Source organism: Centroberyx gerrardi, chromosome 22 (genome assembly GCF_048128805.1).
Source record: "Centroberyx gerrardi isolate f3 chromosome 22, fCenGer3.hap1.cur.20231027, whole genome shotgun sequence".
NCBI classification, from domain to species: Eukaryota; Metazoa; Chordata; class Actinopteri; order Beryciformes; family Berycidae; genus Centroberyx; species Centroberyx gerrardi.
The window spans coordinates 24,550,686-24,575,821 of record NC_136018.1 but is presented as its reverse complement, the minus strand read 5'-3'; the positions used below and the strand labels follow the sequence as shown (position 1 = coordinate 24,575,821).

The following is a 25,136-nucleotide window of genomic DNA, read 5'->3' as shown; positions in this document are numbered from 1 at the left end:
AATGTGTTACAGTGTGTTACACTGTGTTACTGTGTGTACAGCGTGTCAGTGTGTGTTACAGTGTGTTACTGTGTGTACAGTGTGTGAGTGTGTGTGTTATGACCCAGTGGGGGTCATGTATGTTCTGTGGTATGTATGTATATTGGCATATTCTGTTTTTTCTCTCTCTCTCCCTCTCTGTGCCCTCTCTGGAGTGTGGGTAATTGTTTGCAGGTGGGGTTTTCCTATTGAATGAACCAGGTGATTGGAGGGGTGTGTCCTGAATGCTGATTGGCGTTAGGGATATAAGGCCGAGGACAGCTGATTCCAGGGGCTCTCTCTTCTTCCCTGCTCCCAACCGGCCAGACCATGTGTGATGCAGCTGCTGACTTTGTAACCAAACTCCAGTAACTTGTATGCAGTTGCAGTATTTAAGGACTCTGAGTTATCTGTAAATACCTATTCCAGTAGCAGCTCCAGGTTTGTAGGGGTGGGTAGCCTTTTTGTTTAAGTACTGTTTTCTCATGTTTTGGTTCAGGGAGTTAGGTTAGTTACCTATGTTTTTTTGTTTCTCTCTATTTGGATAGGTAAGTTAGACCTGAGTCCTGTTCCATAAAGCGAGTTTACCAAATAAGCCAGGCTTCTTTCGGTTAGTCTGACTCATTTTCTGTTGATTCGGTTCCATAAAGCAAATTCAACATAGTTCAAGCTCAGTTACTATGGCAACTTATGCTGGGAAACTAACCTGGTCCAGGGCAGGCTAACTGTCAGGCTAAGCCTAAGTTGTTGCTTAACCAGAGTTCCTGTAACACTGACCCGACGGGAAAGCCATGATTCTACCACTGACTTTCTGGCGCGCTGCCATATTATTTTACTTTATTAACCACTATCAGTCAAAAAATTAAAGTTCATAGAAAATCAACTTACGTGTTAATTATATGGTATGTGATATCAAACATTTAGGCTTATGCTACATAAAATATGTCTCAATCTAAATTACCCCAATAGAATGACAATAGCTACATAAATAGTTAACAGTACAATTGCAAAAAATTATATTGACCAGAAATGTAGTATCTAAATCCATATGCCTCTATCCTCTATTTGCCCGATAGGAAACCATGTTTAAAAATGTATTGGTTAATACATTTAAAACAATGTCAAAAAGTAAACTTAGATGTGTTTAGTGGGTGTATGGTTTTTCAATCAATACAGTAAAGGTCTCTAAATAAGGACCTCAACCCATGTGTCATTCTTTGTCAGTCATGGCGTGTCCTTTCATTGATGAGTACTAGGTGGCATGGATTCAGACGCTGTTCCCCCCTCTATTCCCTCAATGACTGGCCTCCCCCTGTTCAGCTCCTCTGCAGGAGTTAAGTGTGCTGGTGGTGGCCCTCCCCCGGTGCCAGCAACATCACTCTTCTTTTTTGCAGCTGCAATTAATAAACATCATGAGATTGAACAGTTCTAGCATCAAGCTGATTATGCTTAAGTGCTTATATAGCCTATAGGCATACTTACCATTTTGCACAATATTTTTATATTTAGTTTTCACCTGCTGCCACGTTCTTTTCTCCCCACTCAAGTTGTTGCTGTTTAAAAGTGCCCCACCCCCCACCCCCCGCATTAAAAAAAGTTTAATTTGTTTAAATCATTCATATACGTATATATTGGACGAGTGAACATGTATACATTTGCAGCCTTGAGGTTTAATATCTATGTATTCTTGTATAAGATATTTTAATAACCTACAGGTTTTCTGTTCTTACTAACTGTTTGAATGTATTGTGCCCAAGATTTAATTTGGTGTATCCAAATATTTTATTGCATTTTAACTTAGTTGCTACTTACGCATTCAATTGATCAGTAATTTCTTGCCAGGCTTTCTCTCTTGTTTTGTTTATGGCAGCTGTATTACCTTTTTTGGTTATTATGTTTCATTTCTTCATATATTTCTACTAATAAGCGCTGCTCGGTGGCCGTGAACATCGCCACTCTCTCTTTACCATTGCTTTTTGCCATAGTGTATCGATTTGATCCATGTTCGACCTCTCGGGCTGCTTAAGAATGGCGTGCACACACAATTATCTTGACTACTTGAACCTGTCTCAAATTAGTCTGATTGCGTGAACTTGAATTGACCTTTATGGAACCGCTTTAGCCCCGACTGATTTGTTAGGTTCATTCAAGTCAGGTTTTGGACTTTAATCCACACTTTTCTTAGCGCGCTTTATGGAACGGGCCCCTGGTTCTGTATTCCTTTTGTTTATTGTTTTGGCTATGCCCACCCTGAAGCAAAAAGAAACCGGAGAATAAACCTGCTACTTTTGAATGATATACAATTTTTCTGGTCTTCCTTGGGAGCGGGGAAAAGTGGGGAGTCACACTCTTTTTAGTTGTGTCCAGTTCCCCTAGGCTGGGCATAACAGTATGTTACAGTCTATTACAGTGTGTTACAGACTTACACACTTTATCTCAATTTGGATGATTTACTTATTTAGGTTACAATAAATCTTTTGTTGTATTACTTTGAAATATGTGTGGTCTCCCTTTTTGTCAAGTCCATTGAGCCTGGGCTGTGACAGTGTGTTACTGTGTGTTACACTGTGTTATTGTGTGTACAGTGTGTCAGTGTGTGTTACAGTGTGTTACTGTGTGTACAGTGTGTCTGTGTGTTACAGTGTGTTACACTGTGTTACACTTTGTTACTGTGTGTACAGTGTGTCAGTGTGTCTTACAGAGTGTTACAGTGTGTTACACTGTGTTACTGTGTGTACAGTGTGTCAGTGTGTCTTACAGAGTGTTACACTGTGTTACACTTTGTTACTGTGTGTACAGTGTGTCAGTGTGTCTTACAGAGTGTTACAGTGTGTTACACTGTGTTACTGTGTACAGTGTGTCAGTGTGTGTTACAGTGTGTTACAGTGTGTTAGTACCGTGTTACTGTGTACAGTGCGTTAGTGTGTGTTACAGTGTGTCAGTGTGTTACAGTGTGTTACTGTGTGTACAGTGTGTCAGTGTGTGTTACACTGTGTGTACAGTGTTTCAGTGTGTGTTACAGTGTGTTACACTCTGTTACTGTGTACAGTGTGTCAGTGTGTGTTACAGTGTGTTACACTGTGTTACTGTGTGTACAGTGTGTCAGCGTGTGTTACACTGTGTGTACAGTGTTTCAGTGTGTGTTGCAGTGTGTTACACTGTTACTGTGTGTACAGTGTGTCAGTGTGTGTTACAGTGTGTATAGTGTGTGTTACAGTGTGTGTTACACTGTGTTACTGTGTGTACAGTGTGTCAGTGTGTGTTACAGTGTGTTACACTGTTACTGTGTGTACAGTGTGTCAGTGTGTGTTACATTGTGTTACTGTGTGTACAGTGTGTCAGTGTGTGTTACAGTGTGTTATACTGTGTTATACCGCGTTACTGTGTACAGTGTGTTAGTGTGTGTTACAGTGTGTCAGTGTGTTACAGTGTGTTACTGTGTGTACAGTGTGTCAGTGTGTGTTACACTGTGTTACTGTGTGTACAGTGTGTGTTACAGTGTGTTACTGTGTGTACAGTGTGTGTTACAGTGTGTTACACTGTGTGTACAGTGTTTCAGTGTGTGTTGCAGTGTGTTACACTGTTACTGTGTGTACAGTGTGTCAGTGTGTGTTACAGTGTGTATAGTGTGTGTTACAGTGTGTTACACTGTGTTACTGTGTGTACAGTGTGTCAGTGTGTGTTACAGTGTGTTACACTGTTACTGTGTGTACAGTGTGTCAGTGTGTGTTACACTGTGTTACTGTGTGTACAGTCTGTCAGTGTGTGTTACAGTGTGTTACACTGTGTTATTGTGTACAGTGTCAGTGTGTGTTACAGTGTGTTACAGTGTGTACAGTGTGTACAGTGTGTCAGTGTGTGTTACTGTGTGTACAGTGTGTCAGTGTGTGTTACTGTGTGTACAGTGTGTCAGTGTGTGTTATACTGTTACACTGTGTCAGTGTGTGCTGCAGTGTGTTACAGTGTCTTACACTGTTACTGTGTGTACAGTGTGTCAGTGTGCGTTACAGTGTGTTACTGTGTGTGTATAGTGTGTGTGTTACAGTGTGTGTTACAGCGTTACACTGTGTTACTGTGTGTACAGTGTGTCAGTGTGTGTTACAGTGTGTTACACTGTTACTGTGTGTACAGTGTGTCAGTGTGTGTTACAGTGTTACGCTGTGTTACAGTGTGTTACTGTGTGTACAGTGTGTCAGTGTGTGTACAGTGTGTCAGTGTGTGTTACAGTGTGTTACTGTATGTTACAGTGTTGCACTGTGTTACTGTGTGTCTGTGTGTTACACTGTGTTACTGTGTGTACAGTGTGTCAGTTTGTGTTACAGTGTGTTACTGTGTGTACAGTGTGTCAGTGTGTGTTGCAGTGTGTTACTGTGTGTACAGTGTGTCAGTGTGTCAGTGTGTGTTGCAGTGTGTTACACTGTGTTACAGTGTGTACAGTGTGTCCGTGTGTTACACTGTGTTACTGTGTGTAGTGTATGTTACACTGTGTGTACAGTGTGTCAGTGTGTGTTGCAGTGTTTTACACTGTTACTGTGTATAGTGTGTCAGTGTGTGTTACAGTGTGTTACACTGTTACTGTGTGTACAGTGTGTGTTACAGCGTTACACTGTGTTACTGTGTTCAGTGTGTGTTACACTGTTACACTGTGTTACTGTGTTCAGTGTGTGTTACACTGTTACACTGTGTACAGTGTCAGTGTGTGTTGCAGTGTGTTACAGCGTTACACTGTGTTACTGTGTGTTCAGTGTGTGTTACAGTGTGTTACTGTGTGTTCAGTGTGTGTTACACTGTGTGTACAGTGTGTCAGTGTGTGTTGCAGTGTGTTACACTGTTACTGTGTGTACAGTGTGTCAGTGTGTACAGTGTCACTGTGTGTTACACTGTGTTACGCTGTGTGTACAGTCTGTCAATGTGTTAGTGTGTTACACTGTGTTAGTGTGTGTTACAGTGTGTTACACTGTGTTACAGTGTTGCACTGTGTTACTGTGTCAGTGTGTGTTACTGTGTGTACAGTGTGTCAGTGTGTGTTACTGTGTGTACAGTGTGTCAGTGTGTGTTACAGTGTGTTACTGTGTGTTGCAGTGTGTTACACTGTGTCAGTGTGTGTTACAGTGTGTTACTGTGTGTACAGTGTGTCAGTGTGTACAGTGGCAGTGTGTTGCACTGTGTTACTGTGTGTTACACTGTTACTGTGTGTACAGTGTGTGTTACACTTTGTTAGTGTGTTACAGAGTGTGTTACTGTGTGTACAGTGTGTTACACTGTGTTACTGTGTACAGTGTGTCAGTGTGTGTTACAGTGTGTTACACTGTGTTACTGTGTGTACAGTGTGTCAGTGTGTTACACTGTGTTACTGTGTGTCAGTGTGTGTTACAGTGTGTTACTGTGTGTACAGTGTGTCAGTGTGTTACACTGTTACACTGTGTACAGTGTGTGTTGCAGTGTGTTACACTGTTACTGTGTGTCAGTGTGTGTTACAGTGTGTGACACTGTGTTACAGTGTGTCAGTGTGTGTTACAGTGTGCTACTGTGTGTATAGTGTGTGTTACAGTGTGTGTTACACTGTGTTACTGTGTGTACAGTGTCATTGTGTGTTACAGTGTGTTACACTGTGTGTACAGTGTTACAGTGTGTTACTGTGTGTACAGTGTCAGTGTGTGTTAGTGTGTTACTGTGTGTTGCTGTGTGTTACAGTGTTACACTGTGTTACTGTGTCAGAGTGTTACACTGTTACTGTGTGTACAGTGTGTCAGAGTGTGTTACACTGTATTACTGTGTGTCAGTGTGTGTTGCAGTGTGTTACACTGTTACTGTGTGTACAGTGTGTCAGTGTGTGTTGCAGTGTTACACTGTGTTACTGTGTGTACAGTGTGTCAGTGTGTTACACTGTGTGTACAGTGTGTCAGTGTGTGTTGCAGTGTGTGTACAGTGTGTCAGTGTGTGTTACAATGTGTGTACAGTGTGTTGCAGTGTGTTACACTGTGTGTGCAGTGTGTTACACTGTGTTACTGTGTGTTAGTGTGTTACACTGTGTTACTGTGTGTTAGTGTGTTACACTGTGTGCGTGTTGCAGTGTGTTACACTGTTACTGTTTGTACAGTGTGTCAGTGTGTGTTGCAGTGTTACACTGTGTTACACTGTTACCCTGTGTTACTGTGTGCACAGTGTGTGTTACAGTGTTACACTGTGTCAGTGTGTGTTACACTGTGTTACTGTGTGTACAGTGTGTCAGTGTGTGTTACCCTGTGTTACTGTGTGCACAGTGTGTGTTACAGTGTGTTACACTGTGTCAGTGTGTGTTACACTGTGTTACTGTGTGTACAGTGTGTCAGTGTGTGTTACACTGTGTTACTGTGTACAGTGTGTCAGTGTGTGTTACCCTGTGTTACTGTGTGCACAGTGTGTGTTACAGTGTGTTACACTGTGTCAGTGTGTGTTACACTGTGTTACTGTGTGTACAGTGTGTCAGTGTGTGTTACACTGTGTTACTGTGTGTACAGTGTGTCAGAGTGTGTACTGTGTGTCAGAGTGTGTTACTGTGTGTACAGTGTGTCAGTGTTTGTTACAGTGGGTTACAGTGTGTGTTACTCACAGCCCAGTTGCTGGGACAGACACAGTGAAAAGAGTCTAGCAAGTTCAGACATGTTGCTCCATTCTGACAGGGATTACTGCTGCAAGACCTCCTCTGGACTGTCTAGAAATAGAATAGAATAGATAAGGAAAAATGGTACAGTCTTCAGTTTGAGCCATTATGACAAACTGATAGTGAATGCTGTCTTTGTGGGGGTTTTTTACCGATTCAAGAGCCGTCACTTTTGTCTCGAGTGCTGACGCCTGAAAAGCAAGGAAAGGAGAGAAGACATTTATTATATATTGGCACTGCCTATATATTAGTACAGCACATTCACACAATGAAGACAAAATGATATTAAGACAGAGGAAAATTTTGGGGGGTATTTATTACAAACATGCAATGGCCTATTTCACTGAATCAAACATGATCGAGGAATAAAGAGTGTATATCATTTCTGTTGTATGAAAAACTTTTTTGGGATGAACTTTGAGGAATATTGGAAAATGTCCTACCCTCGTGTCAAGCTGGTTGAGTTTGTTGGTGACATCAGGGGAAACTCCACCTCCATGAGACTTTATGTTGTCAATGTCAGCTTTGTTGGTTTTGACCTGAAATCAGACATACATATGACATACTGTACATACATATGTGACATACATACAGTACATGATAGAAATTTGTGCATTGTAGCCTGATTTGCCACTGTGACACATTTAAAACACATTATTTCTGCAGAGCCTAAGCACCAGAAATAGACTTTAAAGTGGGGCAGTACAAGTGAATAGGAAAAACAAATCCTTTCATCCTATGAGAATGGAATTGAACATAATAATAATAATCTTTATTTTATAATCTTTATTTTTATAGCTTTTCAAAAACAGTTTACAAACGCTTCTTTACACATAAAAGAACTGAAAATGAATGAAATAAGGCAATATGTTGAATATGGAAACAACGTTTTTAGTATTATGACTTACTATGTATACAATGGAATCTTAGACTGCTATTGTTTCATGTAATATATCCTATAAAATAGAAATGACAAAAGATATCAAAAAAGCCTCTATAAATCTATAGAGGCTATTATATAGCTATTTTTGTTAAGAAGCAGCAGGTTTAATTTGCTGGCCATATCTACAAGTAGAAAGAAGTGTTTTGCACACAGGGTCATTTTGAAAAAACAAAACAAAGTTTCTTCCAACTAATTTTGTGTTTGGTGTACTTGCACTGCTGGTATAAAAACACAGAAATTAACTACTTCTACATGTTTTTGATTCATTTTTTGGGGGAGGATATTTTATGAAACTACTGTAGTTATAGAAGCAAAATATTATCATATCTCAATTTGATTAATCTAGTCATATATAGACAATATGCCTTTTTCACCAGTGGTGCCTCATCTTATTAAACATGGGAGAGTTTTTATACTGAGTCCTGATCTTTGGTACAGAGCAAACTGCTGCGTCTGCTTCCTAAACTGTTAATCATTCATGGTCTCATATGAGGTGCAGTAAGCTTTAAATTCTGTTCATGCTCATAAAAATCACTTGGAGAAGGAAGTTAGAACAAGGCAGTAAAATGTTGGTAATTACTTTACATCATTACAGTGAATATTTCCTAGAAGAGTTTGGATAAGCTAATTGGTTTGCAGAATTCATCCTCATAATGATGATGTGAGCATTCATAACTGGCCATTAGGGATGCTGTGACTGCAACCAGAATTCCCTTGTTTCAACAACTAGTACAGGCCAAATTTGTATAAAAGCACCAAAATTGCAATACTTCTACTTCTGTACACAATATCATTGAAATTTCCACTGCATGATGATCTGAAAAGTTTATCATGTTTTCATTTGCACTATTGTATTCCTTCACCATCAAAACATAGGCGCAGACATTCTTTTCAGTCCTATTATGGTCAGTATGGTCATGAATGATGTGATTCACATACATAATAATAATGATGATAATAATTGTATTTATATAGCACCTTTCTTAAAACCAGTGCTTAATTAAAAAAACTACATTTCACCTGGACTGAAATTTGAGTTTATCTGCCAGGAAGTTTGTGTCCTGAAGGGAGTACAACACAATTTGCACCACATGTATGATGGATGACGAAAGTATGTGTGTGTGTGTGTGTGTGTGTGTGTGTGTGTGTGTGTGTGTGTGTGTGTGTGTGTGTGTGTGTGTAGGGGTGGGGGTGGCGGGAGGGGGTTGTATCTGACCTTACCTGACTCAGGAGCTGGGTGAGGTCTTCGTTCCCCACTTTAACCTTGCCTGATGCTGAGGTCTGGAAGCGGATTTCCTTGCTGTCACCGGTGGAGAAGACCAGGTGACCGTTGTCTGATAGCATGCGAGGCCTACAGGGTCAAAACACCACATCAACACACCAGACCCTGAGCTCAGAGACCAATCAAGTTGTTTGTACACAGACAGCAGTTTTATTCCAGTCAATCTAGGCGTTAGGGCTGAACAATTAATCAAAATTGCAATATGAACTTCTGCAATTTCCAAATCGCAGAGGCTGCAATTAATTGCTTAAGAAAGGGGTATTCAAAATGGATTTCTAAACAAGGATTTTTAGAGCTCCAGGTAATCTTCGGTCTATGAATCAAGTATAATATTAATATAATACCTTTCATCATACTCAAACTAATCTATCTCTTTTCTTTAAACAATTTTAAAGTTCTAAACATTTTATGAAAAGAAAAGCTTGTGATGATCGCAGTTTAAATCGCAATTGCAATTTTCTGTCAAATAATTTTTGTCAATATCATTCAGCCCTACTAGGCATTGTTCAATCGATTAAATTTAAACAATTCCATATCTTCAAACAGGGTTCCCACTATGGACCTGATGTAAAATTCCATGACTTTCCATAACTAAGGAAATACATTTGACTATATTCCTGTAAACTACTATGATATTACTATATGATATTTCTTACAGAATTGAAGCAATATTTATCTCTCCACCTGAAACACTTGGAAATATTCTGACAATCTGACAAAAACTGAGACGTAGCCTTACAAAATGACTGCTGGCATGAAAATGAAAGTTGCTTCTGAGAATAGAATCATTTGAGTTTTTCAAATATTGACTGAAGAATTTCAGATAGCAATATTTTTTTCAAAATGAAAATTTACTATATTGTTTTAGAATGCAACTTTCAGTTTAGATCATGTCCCAAATTGATGATGATCTGTCTCAGTATTAATGATTTCACATATTGGTCTATTACATATAAACTAAAGCTCACTCACTGGTCATTGCTGATGTCCCTCTTGTTGAGTCTTTGTATTCTGTCCCCTGGTTCCCCCTGTAGCCCCACCAGGAGGAAGAGGAGGATGAACAGCAGCCTTGATAGCCGCAGTGTCTCAGCCATAGCAAGAGATGTGTCTCTCTGGACACTCTTCAGACCTATACTGAGGTCTGACCTACTGCAACGCTCTAATGCCCCTCACCAAGACTTTGACCTGACAGCCACAACCATAAAGTACATCTCAACTTACCAAAGCTGTTATACCACTTTATTGGCTGATTGAGAAGGTCCATCACATGATTTCAGGAAATGAGTAACCTGTTGTGTGTGTATGTGTGTGTGTTAAACAGAAGTTAACAGCAATCTAAGGAAACTTCGAGTGTCATTTGGGCAATGTCAGAAGTGGGTAATTGCAGTTAGATAGATATATGCAAACATGTACTCACCATAAAAGATTTTGATAGCACTTTATTTGAAGTGGTGCTCATAAGGCATTGTAAGACATAATTTTTATAATTATTTGAAAAACCCTGTAGATCATTTAACAAAGAGGGTCTGAAGATGTGTAGCAAATTTTCTGACATTTGAATGTAAAATGTGGTAATGTATAGCATCAATTAGTTTTAGTTTTTTAAGAGTGGAGATTTTTGAAGTTTTATTTATTTATTTTCAAATATTTGTATTGCATTTTTAACAGTATGAGTACAAATAATACACATATACATCAACTTCATTACAAAAAAAAAAAACAGGACAGGACAGTCAGACCAGCAACCAGTACTGTAACTGAACATAATAACATGGGATGGGAGTGAGAGTCAGGGGTGGGGGGGTTAGGGGTTATCTTGTGCTTGGACAGGAAATTCATGAATGGCTGCCAAACATTTTAAATGTTTTTAGTAGAGCCACGGGAGGAATACCTCAATTTTTCTAACTTCAGGTGAACCATTACTTTCTCCATCCAACGTTTGTGTGTTGGAGCTTTAGCTGCCTTTCAATTGGCAAGGATCAATCGTCTGGCTAGGAGGGTGGTAAAAGCAACTGTATCGGCGTGATTTGCTGAAAGTGTGATCTCCTCGGGTGTGGTACCGAATATTGCCATTATAGGGTTAGGGCTAATCCCTTTGTTACAAACATAAGAAATGGCATCAAAGATGGGTGACCAGAAGGAGCTCAGCTTTGAACATGACCAAAACATATGACAGAGGGTGGCCTCAGTCTGGTGACATCTTTGGCAGGTTGGATCCACATCTGGATAGAGCTTAGCGAGTCTACTCCGGCAGAGATGGAGTCTATGAAATACTTTAAACTGAATCAAACCATGTCTAATACAAATGGAGGATGAGTTCACTCTATCCATTGCCCATTGCCATGTCACATCTGGTATCTGCAAGTTCAGATCTTCTTCCTATTTTTCCTTTATATGTTGAAGGGAAGGGGAGGCTATGCTTTGAATGGTGTCATATATGAATGACACATAGCCTTTTGATAGTGGGTCTCGGTTGATGCAATCATCAATCCAATTTGTCTCTATAGGTGTTAGGGAAGGCGAGAAGTATTTCTTGATGAAATTGCAAATTTGTAGGTATCTAAAAAAATTACAATGTGGAACATTATGTTGGGTCCTTAAATATTCAAAGGAGACAAAAGAATCATCTTTGAAAAGATCCCTTACACATTTAAGTCCTCTACTAGTCCACAACTTAAACGCTGAATCCATGAGAGAGGGAGGAAAGTAGGGCTTGAAGGTAGTGGTTTTTTGTGTCCAAAGTGGACTCTACATTGTGACCAAATTCTGAGGGAACGCCCAATTACTAGATTATTCGTAAAGTAACGCTTGCTAATCGGCATTGGAGCACACACTAAAGCGGCCAAGGAGTTAGGTGAGCTAGAGTATTGCTCCATAAGAGACCATACCGGTGCCTCACGTTCAGGAATGTCAGATACCCAATACGACAGCCCATGAAGGTTAGCTGCCCAGTAATAATGCATAAGATTCAGTAACGCTAAACCTCTGTTCTCCCTCGGCCTCTCCAGAAATGCCTTCCTAATTTGCGGAATAGTTCTATTCCATATAAAGGTGGATATATATTAGTTAATCCTGCCTGCTATGGATAATGGGAGGGACGACCATCTAGTCAAGTCCTGTCTAGCTCTCTCCAGTGCCACCCTAAAATTATGATTGAACAAATCTTTATATTTCTGAGTTACACAAACACCTAAATAGGTAAAGGCATCATGTGTGACTGTGAATGGGAACGTGTCAAATGATATCTGTCTTGCAGTTGTACTTATGGGAAAAATTAAGCTTTTCGACAAATTAATTTTATAGCCAGAAATCTGCCCAAATTTAGAGATGAGATTTTTGGAGTTTTAAGATTACATTGATTGATGTAGCACCATTGTGAGGAGTATTGGCTCCATACTGTGGTAGGTATCGTCAGGCATAGGACTGGACCTCTGTGCTAAATTTGGTGATTTTTTATGCATGGGAAGGCAGTTTTGGGAAGAAGAATAAGAATAAGTAGAAATACAAGACAGACTGGCAGCATAGTTGGCTCGCCCCTAAAAACTGTAGGTGGATGAATACTTTATGGGACAACTGTATAGGTAATGACATTAAATTGAATGTAAGTTCCTTATGTTTGTCTGATGATTAAATTGTAACAAAAGTTTATCTCTGCTTCTAATTGGTTTATCTGCTTGTAATTAAGATTTATCTTTTTTGGACCATTGACGCACATAATGGATGAGGAATTATTCAGAAAAGCTTTAAAGTGCAACAACAGTATGTAGGTTTGAGAAAACATAATTTAACACCATTGAATTTTATTTGGTTTAGCAAATCAATTATTACAGTCATAAAAATAACAAGAAATAAAATACATGTTCAGTTTAGTCACACCAAATAGTGTGTATACATTGTCAAAACAAGAAGTATTTTGTCCTCTTGAAAAATATATAATTTTGTGTCTTCTGCAATTGAGATGTTAAATCATCCTCGTTTTGTAATCTGCAGTTTCCCAATATATAACATTTTGACATCACAGTCAAGCCCACAGAGTCATGTACTGGAACAACTTCCATTGTCCATTGATAATGATGTCACTTCCAATCAGGAAGCACTTCTCAACTCTGATGACCTGCGGGGTCATCTCTGCCAACATTCCCAACAGGAAACTACTATTTATCCATATTCAAGTGTAGCCATTGGAGGGATGGTGCACCATACTACAAGCCACATGAGAATTAGCAAAACAATGTTCTTCTCCAGTGTGTCCAAGTGCTAGGAGACCAATAGCTGTATGAGTCTGGTCACCACCACAACATTGAGGCTGTTTCCCAGGACTCGGTACTGCTGCTTGGTGGAGATCTGCTCTGGGAAGGCTGCAAAAGACATTAAAATGAAATCAAGGTAAAAAAAATACTTGGGCTATACTCAACCCAATCATACACAGAAAATAAAATAATATTTAGAAAAAAAAAAAATCATAAAAACCTTAATAAGTGTGTTTTATAATGTTACTTCAATCTTGATGGTTATGATTTATATTAAGTAACAATGTCTCAATGAACCTTTTTACAGCAAAACTCAAGGGATATTTTACAAGAGAATCAGCAAATCAGCAGGTACTTCAGATATCATTGAACTTCCTTCCCGTTTATTGGTATCTTTCCCATAAATATCAGCTGGGCCTTAACATAAAAGAGTGGCTATAAGGTTGAAAGGGTGGCTTATCCTCTTGCTAATGTTATTTACAAAAACAGCAAGGGTCTGATTTTTCATAAACTTTTTTTCAGCATAGCTGGAGCCCATCTCATCCATTTTCTCTGTGCCTGTATCACAGAGGACTGTGATACAGCCTTTTTTTCCCCAGCATTTTGCTGTCCTGGGCTCCAAGTTGAACATGTGTCAGCTTTAGCCATGTCGCACATTACGTCAAAGTCTCGGTGGAGCTCTTGGACAAGATGAAAAAACTTTCGGTACTGTGTTCACCTTAGGAGGATGTCATGTACCCACATCCTGCATTTCAGAATGGGCTTCCTCTTCAATAGCAAGCAGAGCGATTGCTAACTTTCTCCTGTCCATTTTTATTTTCAACATTATCCCCTTTTTACTTCAGGTTAGGTAGCTAGCACTAATTAAAAAGCTTGCAAGTTTGTTGTCGAACTTTGTGTTGCATAGCAATGAGAATGATATAATATGCCTTGTTCACTTTGAGCTCTTGCTCTCTCTTGTTACTAGCAATGCTTGCAGCTGAGCTTTGTGTTTGAGCAGGAGAAAAAAAGCTCCCATCTGATCACGGCCTAAAGCTGCTTCCACCTTTCAGCTTTAGCCCACAAGGCTGACAGAGCTCAGGGTGTGATGCATTCCTGCCTCAGATCAGTCAGCAGGTTACAGTATATCTGACTCACCAAAGCTTTGGGGGAAGCCCATGAGGTTGGCAATCTCTCTGGGGGTGAAGTAACGTAGTTTCAGCTTCAGCAGCTGCTGGAGTTTCTCTTCCTCAGACTGCTGGTCCAGAGCTTTAAACACACTCTCCAACTGCACAGCAAAAAACAGAGGCCTTTAACATCAGCTTTGATAAGCGGCTTATATAATTAAACATAAATAAATAACAGTATGTCATTGCTCTGATGCTTTAAACCCAGGAAATAGTAACCAGGGAGGGGTCAACCATGGCTATGTATTCCACAATCCTTTTGTGTTTATATCAGAAAGTGTCCTCTGTATGGGACCAGAATCAAGGTCAAAATGAATGGCAGACAATGAAGCTGACATTGAGAATCTGGCATCAAAGAGAACAAACTCAAAAGCTGTGATGAATATCAGCTTGCTAGTCTATGGGCAAGTGTAATAGCCATTTTGAGGTGATTCAAAGGCATTTATGCTTCAGGATTTTTCAACTGCTACCATAATTCTCAAGAATAATTTCCCGTATTGGAGAATTCCACTGGCTCCATGCTTACATTTGATGAAAGCATCCGCTACTACGATGATGCTTGAAGAAAATATTGATTCATTTCTGAGGCATGAGTCAAGACAACCAGATGCACTTAGCCTTGATCCTCTAGATTAGTTCTTGTCATCTGGAGGCAGTAATGAAGCCAAATCCTACCTCTGTTTCCATGCAGGACTGCAGTACCGAGCCTGTTCCCTCCACATAGTGTCCATAGCTGTCGATAAAGGACAGGTTGACACATTTAACTAACAGTCTTCATAACTGATCATGTCATCAATTTTTCCATTGCACAACCACCTCGGTAGGTATATAGCAGGTGTGAGTTATCAAACCTGTATATCTAATAGACTGCTGATATTCCCCACCCCATGTGTTGCTTAGATCACAATTGCAAAAGCTTTTAAACTTAGAAACCTATAATCTACTAGTGGTAGAATAGTAAAAGAATGAAAATAATCATACTTGAAGTGAAAAATTTGTCTTTTTAATTCAAGTGGGTTCCCTTTTCCACGGTCAGCCCGTTTTTCTGGAAATAGCAGGAATGAGCAAATTATACTAAATGGCCATTGTTTCCTCCAATGCTTGAATAGTAAGATCAAATTTCTAGGCTGTTAATAATAATAATTATTATTATTATAGCCTAGAAATTTGATGTAATTTGGATGAAATAAAATAAATGACTTAATAATTATAAAAAAAAAATAATAATAAAATAAATAAAATGTTTAAATATCCCCCCTCTGTGATAATATCGTATATCGCGATATTTTGGCGGGACAGTATCGCAATATAATATTTTGGATATTGCCCAAGCCTACTATCTAAGTATAGATTATGTGAAAATGTAATACCAAAGCAGCAAAAAATACATGATTTGCCTGTCCTTTGAAGCTGCAGACCACTACATAAATGCAATCAGAGCATCTGGCCCCTCCCACAATCGGATAGAGCGACCCATCAACCATGTTACTCTTGTGAACACTCAGTAAGCCCTGATCATGGGAATTTCAGCATCATACTCTAACCACGGAGTACCAAAAAAAAAAAACACCACAAAACTTATCCAGGAACTAAACACAGCCCTACTTACTTACTACCCTATGTCTACTGCAATGTTTAGAGACCAGGAAAAAGATAGTGACAGTGATGTAGTGACTATACCCACGCTTTGGTGAAGCAGACAGATCTCCTGCAGGTAGGTCTGACAATGTCCATGAGCACACCATAGCGCAGCAGGACTTTCGGAGGCAGGAGGTAGCGTGCCACCTCCGTCCTCAGTTCCAGGAAGTCTTGAATCTGCTGGACCGATAGATTGCTGTTCTGATTTGACTTCCTCTGGGCGTCCTTCATTGTCTCTAGTTTGTACAGGACACGACTCTCCTCCGCATTCTCTTCCTGCTGGCAGGTGCTTGGACAGAAAGGATCTGAGACTGTGGGTTTCTGTGAGTCTGAGGTGTTCTCAGCAGGCCGCGGGAAGCTGTCTAAAATCTGAAATGACACGCTGTTGTCAAAAGCCCTATTTGCACGGGACTAGTATTATGTGGGGACCTCATGTAATTATCGAGTTACCCCAGAATAACAGAATTACAGTCAACCTGCCCCACCTCTGAGCTCGTCTGGAAGGAAAAGCTTCCTGGTGAAGCCTTGGCAATCAGGAAATAACGCAGTCTGGAATTTGGTATCCCAACCTGTGTTCAGGAACAGAACAGAATAGAATAGAATAGAATAGAAATGATAAATACAACTTAAATAAATTCTTCCCCAGTACAGGTTATGGCAATCACATAGTGTGTTGTCGTCTTACACTTGAGGGTGAGACCATGATCTCCTGGAAAGTATATCCACAGTCCTTCAGTGTTTTCACCAGACATTCCCTAAAGGATAGAGAGAACATATGAAGACAGATTACCTCTCTGATAAAACCTCTTTTGGTCAATGTAAAACACTATTACTACTATTACTTTATAAGAGTGAAAGTAGAAAAGAAGTACTTGCTTCCAAAATGTCCCTTTTGAGAAAAAACATATGACCTAAAATTACGTAGTATTTCAAAAACACAAATTGTCCTACTGTTATTAACATAAGTATTGTATTGTACTGTATGACACAAGTTATAGGCCAAGTTCTTAAGATAAATATTTTTTTTAGGTTTTTTAGGATGAAACTTTTCAAATGTTAAAGTTAACCTCTGGGTTTATCTGAGCAGCAGATGGCCAGATCTATAAAAGCAGATCCTCAGTCAAAACGCACAGGCCCTTATTCATAAAACCCAACAGTAACAGTGTTGAGGGGTGCAAAATCTGCAGCTCAGTAATTTGAATTTATTCATAAATTCACCAGCACCGCATTACTGCTGCCTTATCGTCAGCCAAGGAAACACTTCAATTAAGCATTACATATTTAACAGCCACTCAGGTTATCCAGCCTGATACAGTGTGATACAGACCAGGTCTGTCAGAGCAGCAGAGAACAGCACAGCTCTGTATTTTATCTATCAACCCTACAGCCTGTCCTGGGGCCCCACTGGCTGCCAGCTGCGCTGCCATGGTGACCCTCTAGCCCTTTGGACCCGCCCTACCCGTCTCCATGGTTACCTGGCAGAGGAGGTCTCAAAGCCCTTCACGTTCTCCAAAAGGATGTAGTGGGGCAGCCTAGCCAGCCTGCAGCCAGGGGTCAACGGTCATGCATCGCCACATGAATGTTTCATGAGGGGAAGGATGGATGAGAGGGTTTACTGATGGAAGCCATGCTTACAACATATCAACACACAATAACCAACACCACAGAGAACATAGAATAGAACTGAATAGAATCAAATAGAACAGAATATTATTGTCTAACCTAGGCTGAAATGCATCTTTGGCCTCATCCCAGGCAAAATTAAAAATAACAACTCAGGACAATACAGTAACATGACAGATGATGGTCAGTGCATGACTCACACACACAACAGTTAAGTTGTGTGTGTGAGTTAAGTTATTCATCTAGCTTTATTGAGCAGGTTGACTGCACTAGGCACCAAAGACCTCATATAGACCCTGTTCTCTACCAAGGGTGTGCCACAAAACAACAGATCATTTCTGAGAGCAGGAAATTACTAGTGAACACAGAAATAGCCAGGCAACAAAGAAAGGAAACTGCATATTGGAGTTAAACCTCAATGGATGGAGCCAAAGAACCTCAGTTTTTCAGATTGCAAACCAGCTTACTGGCAACTTAAATGGCAAAGAAGGAAGTCTGGTCAAAATATAAATAAAAAATATAAATGGCAATACTTCTTTTTTTTATCTATGACCATGGCATTAACGATCTTGGAAGATCACCTAGATAGCTATAGGCTGATATAGCTAGTTTGAACTTGGAACGTCAGCTAGGCTAACTAACCTTAGTATACCTACTTTCTGTCTTCCCCCTCTCCTTTTTCACTGGGCTTCAGTCTAACATTACTTAGCCAGCAAAACTGTGGTTCTTTGGCTCCACCAATTGAGGTTTAAACCTGCAATAAGCGTTTTTCGGACCATTAGAGGGTGACAGAAACCGCAACAAATTTATAAATAAAGCACAGCAAAGCTGCTGAACTATGGAGGCCCCAAAGGACAAACCTAGCCAAGGACTGTGCATAAAGGCTAAACCAGTCTCGCTTTGCCAGATTTTTGCCAGAAGGTTACATGTCCCACAATGACAAGTGCAGAGGTAGGTAGCAAGTTTACTAGTTTAACAAGTTTACTCGCTCGCTTCATCGATTCCGCCATTACGAGAATTTTTTTCAGGAATGGGAGGGGGTGAGGGCCACTTTTAAACTGCGAGGGAGGAGCCAAGTTAGTTTAAAAATAATGAAAAGCTACTGAATGGACTAGGAGGAGCTTTGTTCCGGTGCAGAATTTGACAACAAGCTTTAGAAAAGAGGTGAAAACAGCAACACAGCTGGCCCTTGTGTGTGGTTATTGGTTTAAATCATTATGTCTCAATGAAATCTCCAAATAGGACAGGTTCGTTTCAGGATTGGTTATAAGGTCTGATATCGCTTATTGCAGGTTTAACTCTCCAGAGCAGGGGTCCATTCCAGAAAGCAGGTTCAACAAACTCTGAGTCTAACCCTGAACTCTGAGTTGATTAACCCCGAGATAGGAAACTCTGAGTTTTCGGTTCCAGAACAGCTGATATGAGTTAGTTCAATCAACTCTGAGTATGTTCACCCTGAGTTAAGCGGGTGCGTGACGACAATAAAAAGCCATCATCAATGGAGCTCCGATACTACGATTCACCATGGCAACAGGTAAATAAAAGGCAGAGCCTCCATATTAATCCAGTGGACGTAGAGATATTAATGCATGTGTATGCAAACGGTGCACATTTATCTTTAAAAAAAGAGCCTGAGTCAGAGTGGGGAAAAGTGTCAATAAGTTAACACAATAAAGTTTTATTCAGTGTTGTCCATTCATTTTTTACCAGACTTACATTTCCTTAATGGATGATAAAGTGGTGGAATGTGACTGTGTATTAGGCTATAGCCTACATAACATTTTAAATATATTTGTTCAGCTTTAATCTGACGGGGACAAAACACAGGGGTCAGCAACTGAAGATGAAAAATATAGTTAAAGATTTAAAAAATACATAGATCAAAGACATAGAGACATAATTGTAAGCTCACAATCTGATCCAGTAATAATGTGTTTGGTGATTTGCAGTTGAAAAGGCATCGAGGTTCAAATACAGTAGATTTTAAATTTTTAGACATCTATTTGTATCTTGGCTCAACAGCATTCAGTGACTTTATTTCAGCTACTTCAACAAATGTAGTAAACTTAAACATTGTCACTGAAATGCTGTTAAAACACGTTAAGACTATGCACCCTATTTAAAAAACTCACTTTCAAACTACATTCTGCAGCTGCACCACGATCCTGCTCACTCAAAAAAGTTAACATATAATCTCCAATATTATAGGAATGATGTTCCATCAGTGCGACCAATCACATCATGAGTCATAGAGATAATTATTCATTGATCCTACGTGTCTAAAGCTTCATACCGATTTTGTAAATTTAAACTGAGATTACACATTATGTGCAATAAACATTTCAGTGCAGGAACTGCTCTAACAAACTGACAGCTGTCTTGTGTGCACAGAGTCACAGTGTTATAAAAAAAAAAAAAAAGAACTTCCACTCGCAAAAAGGACATGCAGAGGTTTTATTCTGAGCTGAGGGTGAATTCACGCTGTGTAGGCTAATATTTGAATGTGAAGGCAAAAACCGCTGTTCAAAGAAATGACTGATGCGCATAAAAGCGGTAACTTTAGATAGTCCTTGAGTAACAAACTAATATCCAACCAGGATTTTGATTCTGACATACAGTAAACCTCCGCTAATTAATGCGCTTTGATACGCGCTTTGATACGGATTGAATGAATGAGGAAATGAAACAGCGTGTCTGGCTCTGTAAGGAGAGAGAGAGAAACTCAGGGTTTGTTGAAGAAAACCTGCCAGCGAGCAGGTTAGGTTCGCAGAGTCAGTTACCGTGGTAACTGACCCAGAGTTTAAGTTACCTCTCTTTCTGGAACTGAAAACCCGGAGTTTCCCTCATCTCAGGGTTAACAAACTCAGAGTTTTCACTAAACCCGCTTTCTGGAATACCACCCTGCTCTGTCTCTGAGAAATGTTTGTAGAACTAAAACTACAATCTGTGGGGAAACTGAGCATGTACAGGGGGTGGCACGGTATGACACTGAAGGTAAAAACTTCACCTCAGTCACATTTACAGCTAAAAATGTAGAGTGCAACCGGAGATTACTGGAGATTAGAAATGTGTCTGACCTTGGCAGAAGATCAAGGATGTAGAGGAAGCTCTTGGTTCTGGGGTCAGCGACGTCACCCTGCAGTCCTATTCTGCACAGAGAGAAAACATGTCAAAGATTTCAGTGGAAAAAAAAAACACCACAACAGTGAGCGGTTAGCACCAAAGATGGAGACAAAATAAAAAAAAAAAAACAGGAACTCGTGGATTACCACTTTAAATCTGAATACTAGATCAAATCTAAACAAGGGCCATTTTCTTGCTATTGTGGAAGGACACACACATACACACACACACACACACACACTTATAGTAAGACCTACCTGGTGAAAGGCTGGCAAGGAGGGCTCATCAAAATCATGTCAAAGGATAATTTGTTGAAGTCATCCAGTGTTATTCCCTGAAAACACACAAAGACATGCAAGCTGCTAGCCTTGTTATTAACATTGACCAACAACATGGTAAACTGCCATTTCATAATGACTGATTGGTATTTCATAAGGAGTACAATACTTCAGGTATCGGTCAATGTCAAATACAGGTCCAATCCATGACTTTTACTCAATAATATAGACTATAGGGTGTGATCACAACTACAGTTTATTTTCTTTGGTCTGAATTATATTGGAAAACTTTACTTTGTTGCATTCTTGTATTTGGTCTGTTTATGTTGACACTGCCCAATTAGAAGCAAACCAGGGCTTGTAAACAACAGCCACATGACTCACAAGAAGCTTGTTTGTTGGACAGAGTTTTGGTGACCTGTTATCCTGCCAGGTTGGTGATTTTCACAGCGGGGTAGAGTCAAAATGAATCCAATTCCAGTCCCTGTAACTTTAGCTAAGCAGGATGGACTTGTCGTTGCTCTTTGCTGTAATTTACCTTCTCTGGTGTTCATACCAGTTAAGAACACATGAAGAAATAGCTGAATATGAACATCAGTCCAGACTGCAGTTTTCCCATGCTTCATTTTGTTAAGCTACACTTTCCAAGCATGAAGAACTGCTGACTATCTGATGCCAACATCCATCTCCTTTTACCCATAAAACCTTGTGTTTTGAGGTTGTTTCCTATAGTTAATTTGGATTACATTCTCACTCTTAACGAACCGCACCACAGTTCTCAGACTGCTCCTAACATGCTTGGTGTCAATGCGCCCTTAGACTTAGATTAGTTTTTGGTCACTGCATAAAATCATAGACTATTTTTTTCAATTGGAGAGATTAAACAACCTATGCGTTAAAAAGGGAGAAAATCAAATTACTTTGCTTTGATTTCTGACATGTTACACATCGCTCTTAGTATCCAATTTTAGTATTGAGGCAGTTCTCCTGGTATTGACCCGAAATCTAAAACCAGTATCTTCGTCGGCTGGTATCAGTTTATCAGTGCATCTATACAATCAGTCAACTAACTTTTGCTCCAGTTCAGTCAGCGACCTCTTAAATCTAAATCGTTCCTGAACAACTTCTGTAGACGTTCTCCGTGCTGGAAGTAAGCAAGAGCGGTGGTGCCATTCTTATGGGATGCCGCTGACCAAGCAGAGGACCTTTACCCCTCACTAAAAGCGCCTCAGTTATACTTTTACCTGAAACAACCAATTAAAAGGCACAGTCATGGGACATCAGCAAAATAACAAAACACAAACAGCCTGGAAACAAAGGAAGGAGTAAAATTATGGCTCTTGATTACATTGTGATGATCCTTAACATGCCCTTGTGTGATAATATTCAATATTGTGGGCAGACACTTCTTTGAGTTGTTTCGTTTCATTTAGGGGTTTGAAGCTTTGTTAGCAGATGTCAGGACTCGTAGCTTAACCCCCCACCATCACCAACCTCGATGGTCTTGGGCCACAGGGGCGTGTCAGGGAAGTTGTGTCTATAGATCTGATTGGCTGTGGTGTTGATGTCCACTGCAGCCACTACCTGGGCAGGTACACCGCTCTCTGTAAGAAGATAGATCATGATAAGCTAGAGATCAAGCCTGGCCAAGCCTGATGTTTAAACCCTGGAAAGTACTGGCTGGTGGCTTACTGGCTAACATGAGTCCAGGAACCATGCACTAGTACCATGTTTTCCACCACTGATACCAACTGTGTACTAAGCTTTATTGATCCAATCATTAACTCTACCTGGACAGTAAAGACTTAGACTTTTAGTTTGGGGTTGTTGCTAGGACAGCAATGACTGAAATCTAACCCTGTTTCTCCAATAGACATGTCAGGAGATGAAAGAGATTAAAAAGACAGAAATCAAGTCGTTTTGATTCCATGCATGTCACAAATGCACATCTTGGTATTGGATTTAGTATGAGGAAAATTCTCTGATACTCCCTTTATTTGAGCCTGGCATTAATCCAATATCCAGTGCTAGTGCCACAGCATCCCTGATTCCTACCAGGGACAACAGAGCCTGACCAGTAGCTTCCCTGTACCTGCTTCTTTACTGGTGAACAGGGCTAGGTAGTGAGACTGTGCTTTTAGGTAGCAACCTAATCACATCGATACTATCTAGTTGATGAACAATATAAATACATTTAATGACAGTTTTCAATATTTTAATTCGCTCATCTTTAATTATGGTAACAATCAACCGCTGGCTCTGCGGATATCCAGAAATTAAACACAGTGACCAGCACTGCATGCTTAAGTAATGTAGTGACCCTAGTTCCGATACCCTACGCCAAACCCCGTTCAAAAATCTGGCAGTTTAATGCAGTCTTGCTTACTGGCTAACGTGCACACCTGGCAGAATAAAGACTGTTACACGAATTCGGCATACATATTATCCACTAGTAGCACTTATTTCAACATCAAAATCTCAACTTTTATAATTGGTTCCCATTGCTTACTACTAACCTCCATGGTGTATTTTGGTGAATTAGGTTGTAGGAATAAGAGGAGAACCAATATTAAAACTTTAAGATGTATTGAATTGCTGTATGCCGAATTGAAGACTAGCAAGGCAGTCCTTACCTGCCAGGGCGGAAAGGCAGGTTAGCGTTAGCTTGGTTAAAAACTTCCAGTGAAATAAAACCAGCTGAGATTAAAGAACAGCTACCAGCACATACAATTACCTTTTAAAGCATAGTGCATCCCACCTATCCCACTGTACAGCTCCAACACCCTCAGACTCCCCATGACAAGAAAGGCTAACAACAAGCTATCAGAACCACGGATGCATTCAACTCAGAACACATGTGCTTCCAGTCTGGTGCTTCCGACCAGAATCACATTCCCTAAAGAATGGTTCCGATTAATTAAAATTCCCAAATTAGGATGTTAAATGCTGGATGTTTTTTCTTGGCCATATAAGACACTGCTCTGCCATATGGGCAAATTTATGCTCAATATGTTATTTTAGAGTTCCATTCTGGATGACACATAGTACGCTGAGAACACAGGGGCTTCAATTTACTAAAGTCCTGCCATACATCTAATATAATTTGCCACCAAAACTTCCAAACCTGCTTATATCTACTAAATTTCTGGGGACAAAGTGGGGAAATCACTGACAACTGACAAGATACTAGTTTGGACCGTGTACTAAGCATAATTAATTGCTCGAAATTCATCTTTTATAAACAATAATGCCGTGTGTGTAGTGTTATGTTGTGTTGTGTTGTGTGTAGGAGAAGATGCGAGGAGTTGTGGAAGCGAGTGAACTTGAGTTCTTTCTAATAACATCCAGCTGCAGACTGGCGGAACGTTCCCGTGGCTGGACATGCAGCGTGAATCTAATCTTACCACAGGAAACTCACTTCCGGTAAAGCTTTGTTTGCAGCCTTCAAAATAAAAGTCCCGACGCTTTAATGGTATCTTGTTGATAATAAAAACATGTTAAGCACAGAACTGTAAAGATGTCGCAACCCAAAACAAAACGGTGAAGATACTGACAAACATTACGCCAATGCTCCCTTGAAATGGGGGTGAAATTTAATCATCAGGAGGAGAGGAATAAGAAAATGTATAGAAACAGTGACGTGCACAGACTCTCTAAGGGGCAGGGGCAAAAAACGACACACACACACACACACACACACACACACACACACACACAGTGAGCGTGTCTTTCAGTGGCATGGACACTTTTAGAGAAGGCACTTTTTCATGTTTTCTTTGCTTGTGTTGTTACTAGTCATAGGGCCAGCCTCGCCTATGACTTCATATAGCCTACTCTATACTCTAATAAAACAACATGAAGATAAATGTATTTCTTTGGAGTTTCTCTGCACTCCATTTGATGAACAAACCAAACCCTCCCTTCTTTCCAGGTTAACCCTAACACATCACATAAACACCAGTGAATGGGTTAAAAAAAACAGGGATGACTAATCAAATCAAAACTTGGAACTCTTAAAACAGGATGAATGTTTTATGTATGATTCTGAACTCACATTGAAATAAATTGTCATCAGGAATAATAAGACAATTTGTTTACTATTTTCCTGTTTACTATTTTGGAAAAAAAATCCATGGGTTTGAATTTGGGAAGAAAACAGAAAACATAGGGGG

General features: G+C 39.9%; 2 protein-coding genes across 4 annotated transcripts in view; both read right to left on the bottom strand.

Annotated features, from left to right (window-relative positions):
* cubn (cubilin (intrinsic factor-cobalamin receptor)) overlaps window positions 1-9,980 on the bottom strand; it is a 110,181-nt gene extending 100,201 nt beyond the window's left edge. Inside the window, exons 1-5 of the mRNA XM_078291476.1 lie at window positions 9,859-9,980; window positions 8,826-8,955; window positions 7,105-7,200; window positions 6,814-6,852; window positions 6,611-6,712 (exon numbers count right to left, since the gene is read on the bottom strand). Of these exons, the coding sequence (XP_078147602.1) occupies window positions 6,611-6,712; window positions 6,814-6,852; window positions 7,105-7,200; window positions 8,826-8,955; window positions 9,859-9,980 (489 nt within the window). The remainder of the gene's footprint in view (window positions 1-6,610; window positions 6,713-6,813; window positions 6,853-7,104; window positions 7,201-8,825; window positions 8,956-9,858) is intronic.
* A 2,717-nt stretch (window positions 9,981-12,697) lies between these two features.
* Window positions 12,698-23,796, bottom strand: trdmt1 (tRNA aspartic acid methyltransferase 1). 3 transcript variants are annotated; one of them, XM_071901225.1, is made up of 11 exons: window positions 23,699-23,796; window positions 22,459-22,568; window positions 20,944-21,020; window positions 20,641-20,712; window positions 17,416-17,481; window positions 16,626-16,695; window positions 16,426-16,509; window positions 15,987-16,309; window positions 14,978-15,035; window positions 14,274-14,403; window positions 12,698-13,244 (listed from the first exon to the last, which is right to left on the bottom strand). In XM_071901225.1, the coding sequence occupies exons 1-11, from the start codon at window positions 23,760-23,762 to the stop codon at window positions 13,144-13,146; spliced, it is 1,155 nt and encodes a 384-aa protein (XP_071757326.1). In that variant the 5' UTR covers window positions 23,763-23,796; the 3' UTR covers window positions 12,698-13,143. The 3 variants fall into 3 exon arrangements, 2 of the variants coding, with proteins under 2 accessions (XP_071757326.1, XP_071757330.1); XR_013507942.1 differs by lacking the exon at window positions 14,978-15,035; XM_071901229.1 differs by lacking the exon at window positions 22,459-22,568 and having other exon boundaries at window positions 23,699-23,758.
* Between the last annotated feature and the right edge of the window lie 1,340 nt (window positions 23,797-25,136).

Bases quoted from the DNA above. Each gene is read 5' to 3' on its own strand.
- trdmt1 (XM_071901225.1), bottom strand. From the start codon at position 23,762: ATGGGGAGTCTGAGGGTGTTGGAGCTGTACAGTGGGATAGGTGGGATG. The intron at 16,696-17,415 runs GTAACCATGGAG...TCTATCCTTTAG, and splicing joins TTTGAGACCTCCTCTGCCAG to GGAATGTCTGGTGAAAACAC. The intron at 14,404-14,977 runs GTAGGATTTGGC...TTTGCTGTGCAG, and splicing joins AGTCCTGCATGGAAACAGAG to TTGGAGAGTGTGTTTAAAGC.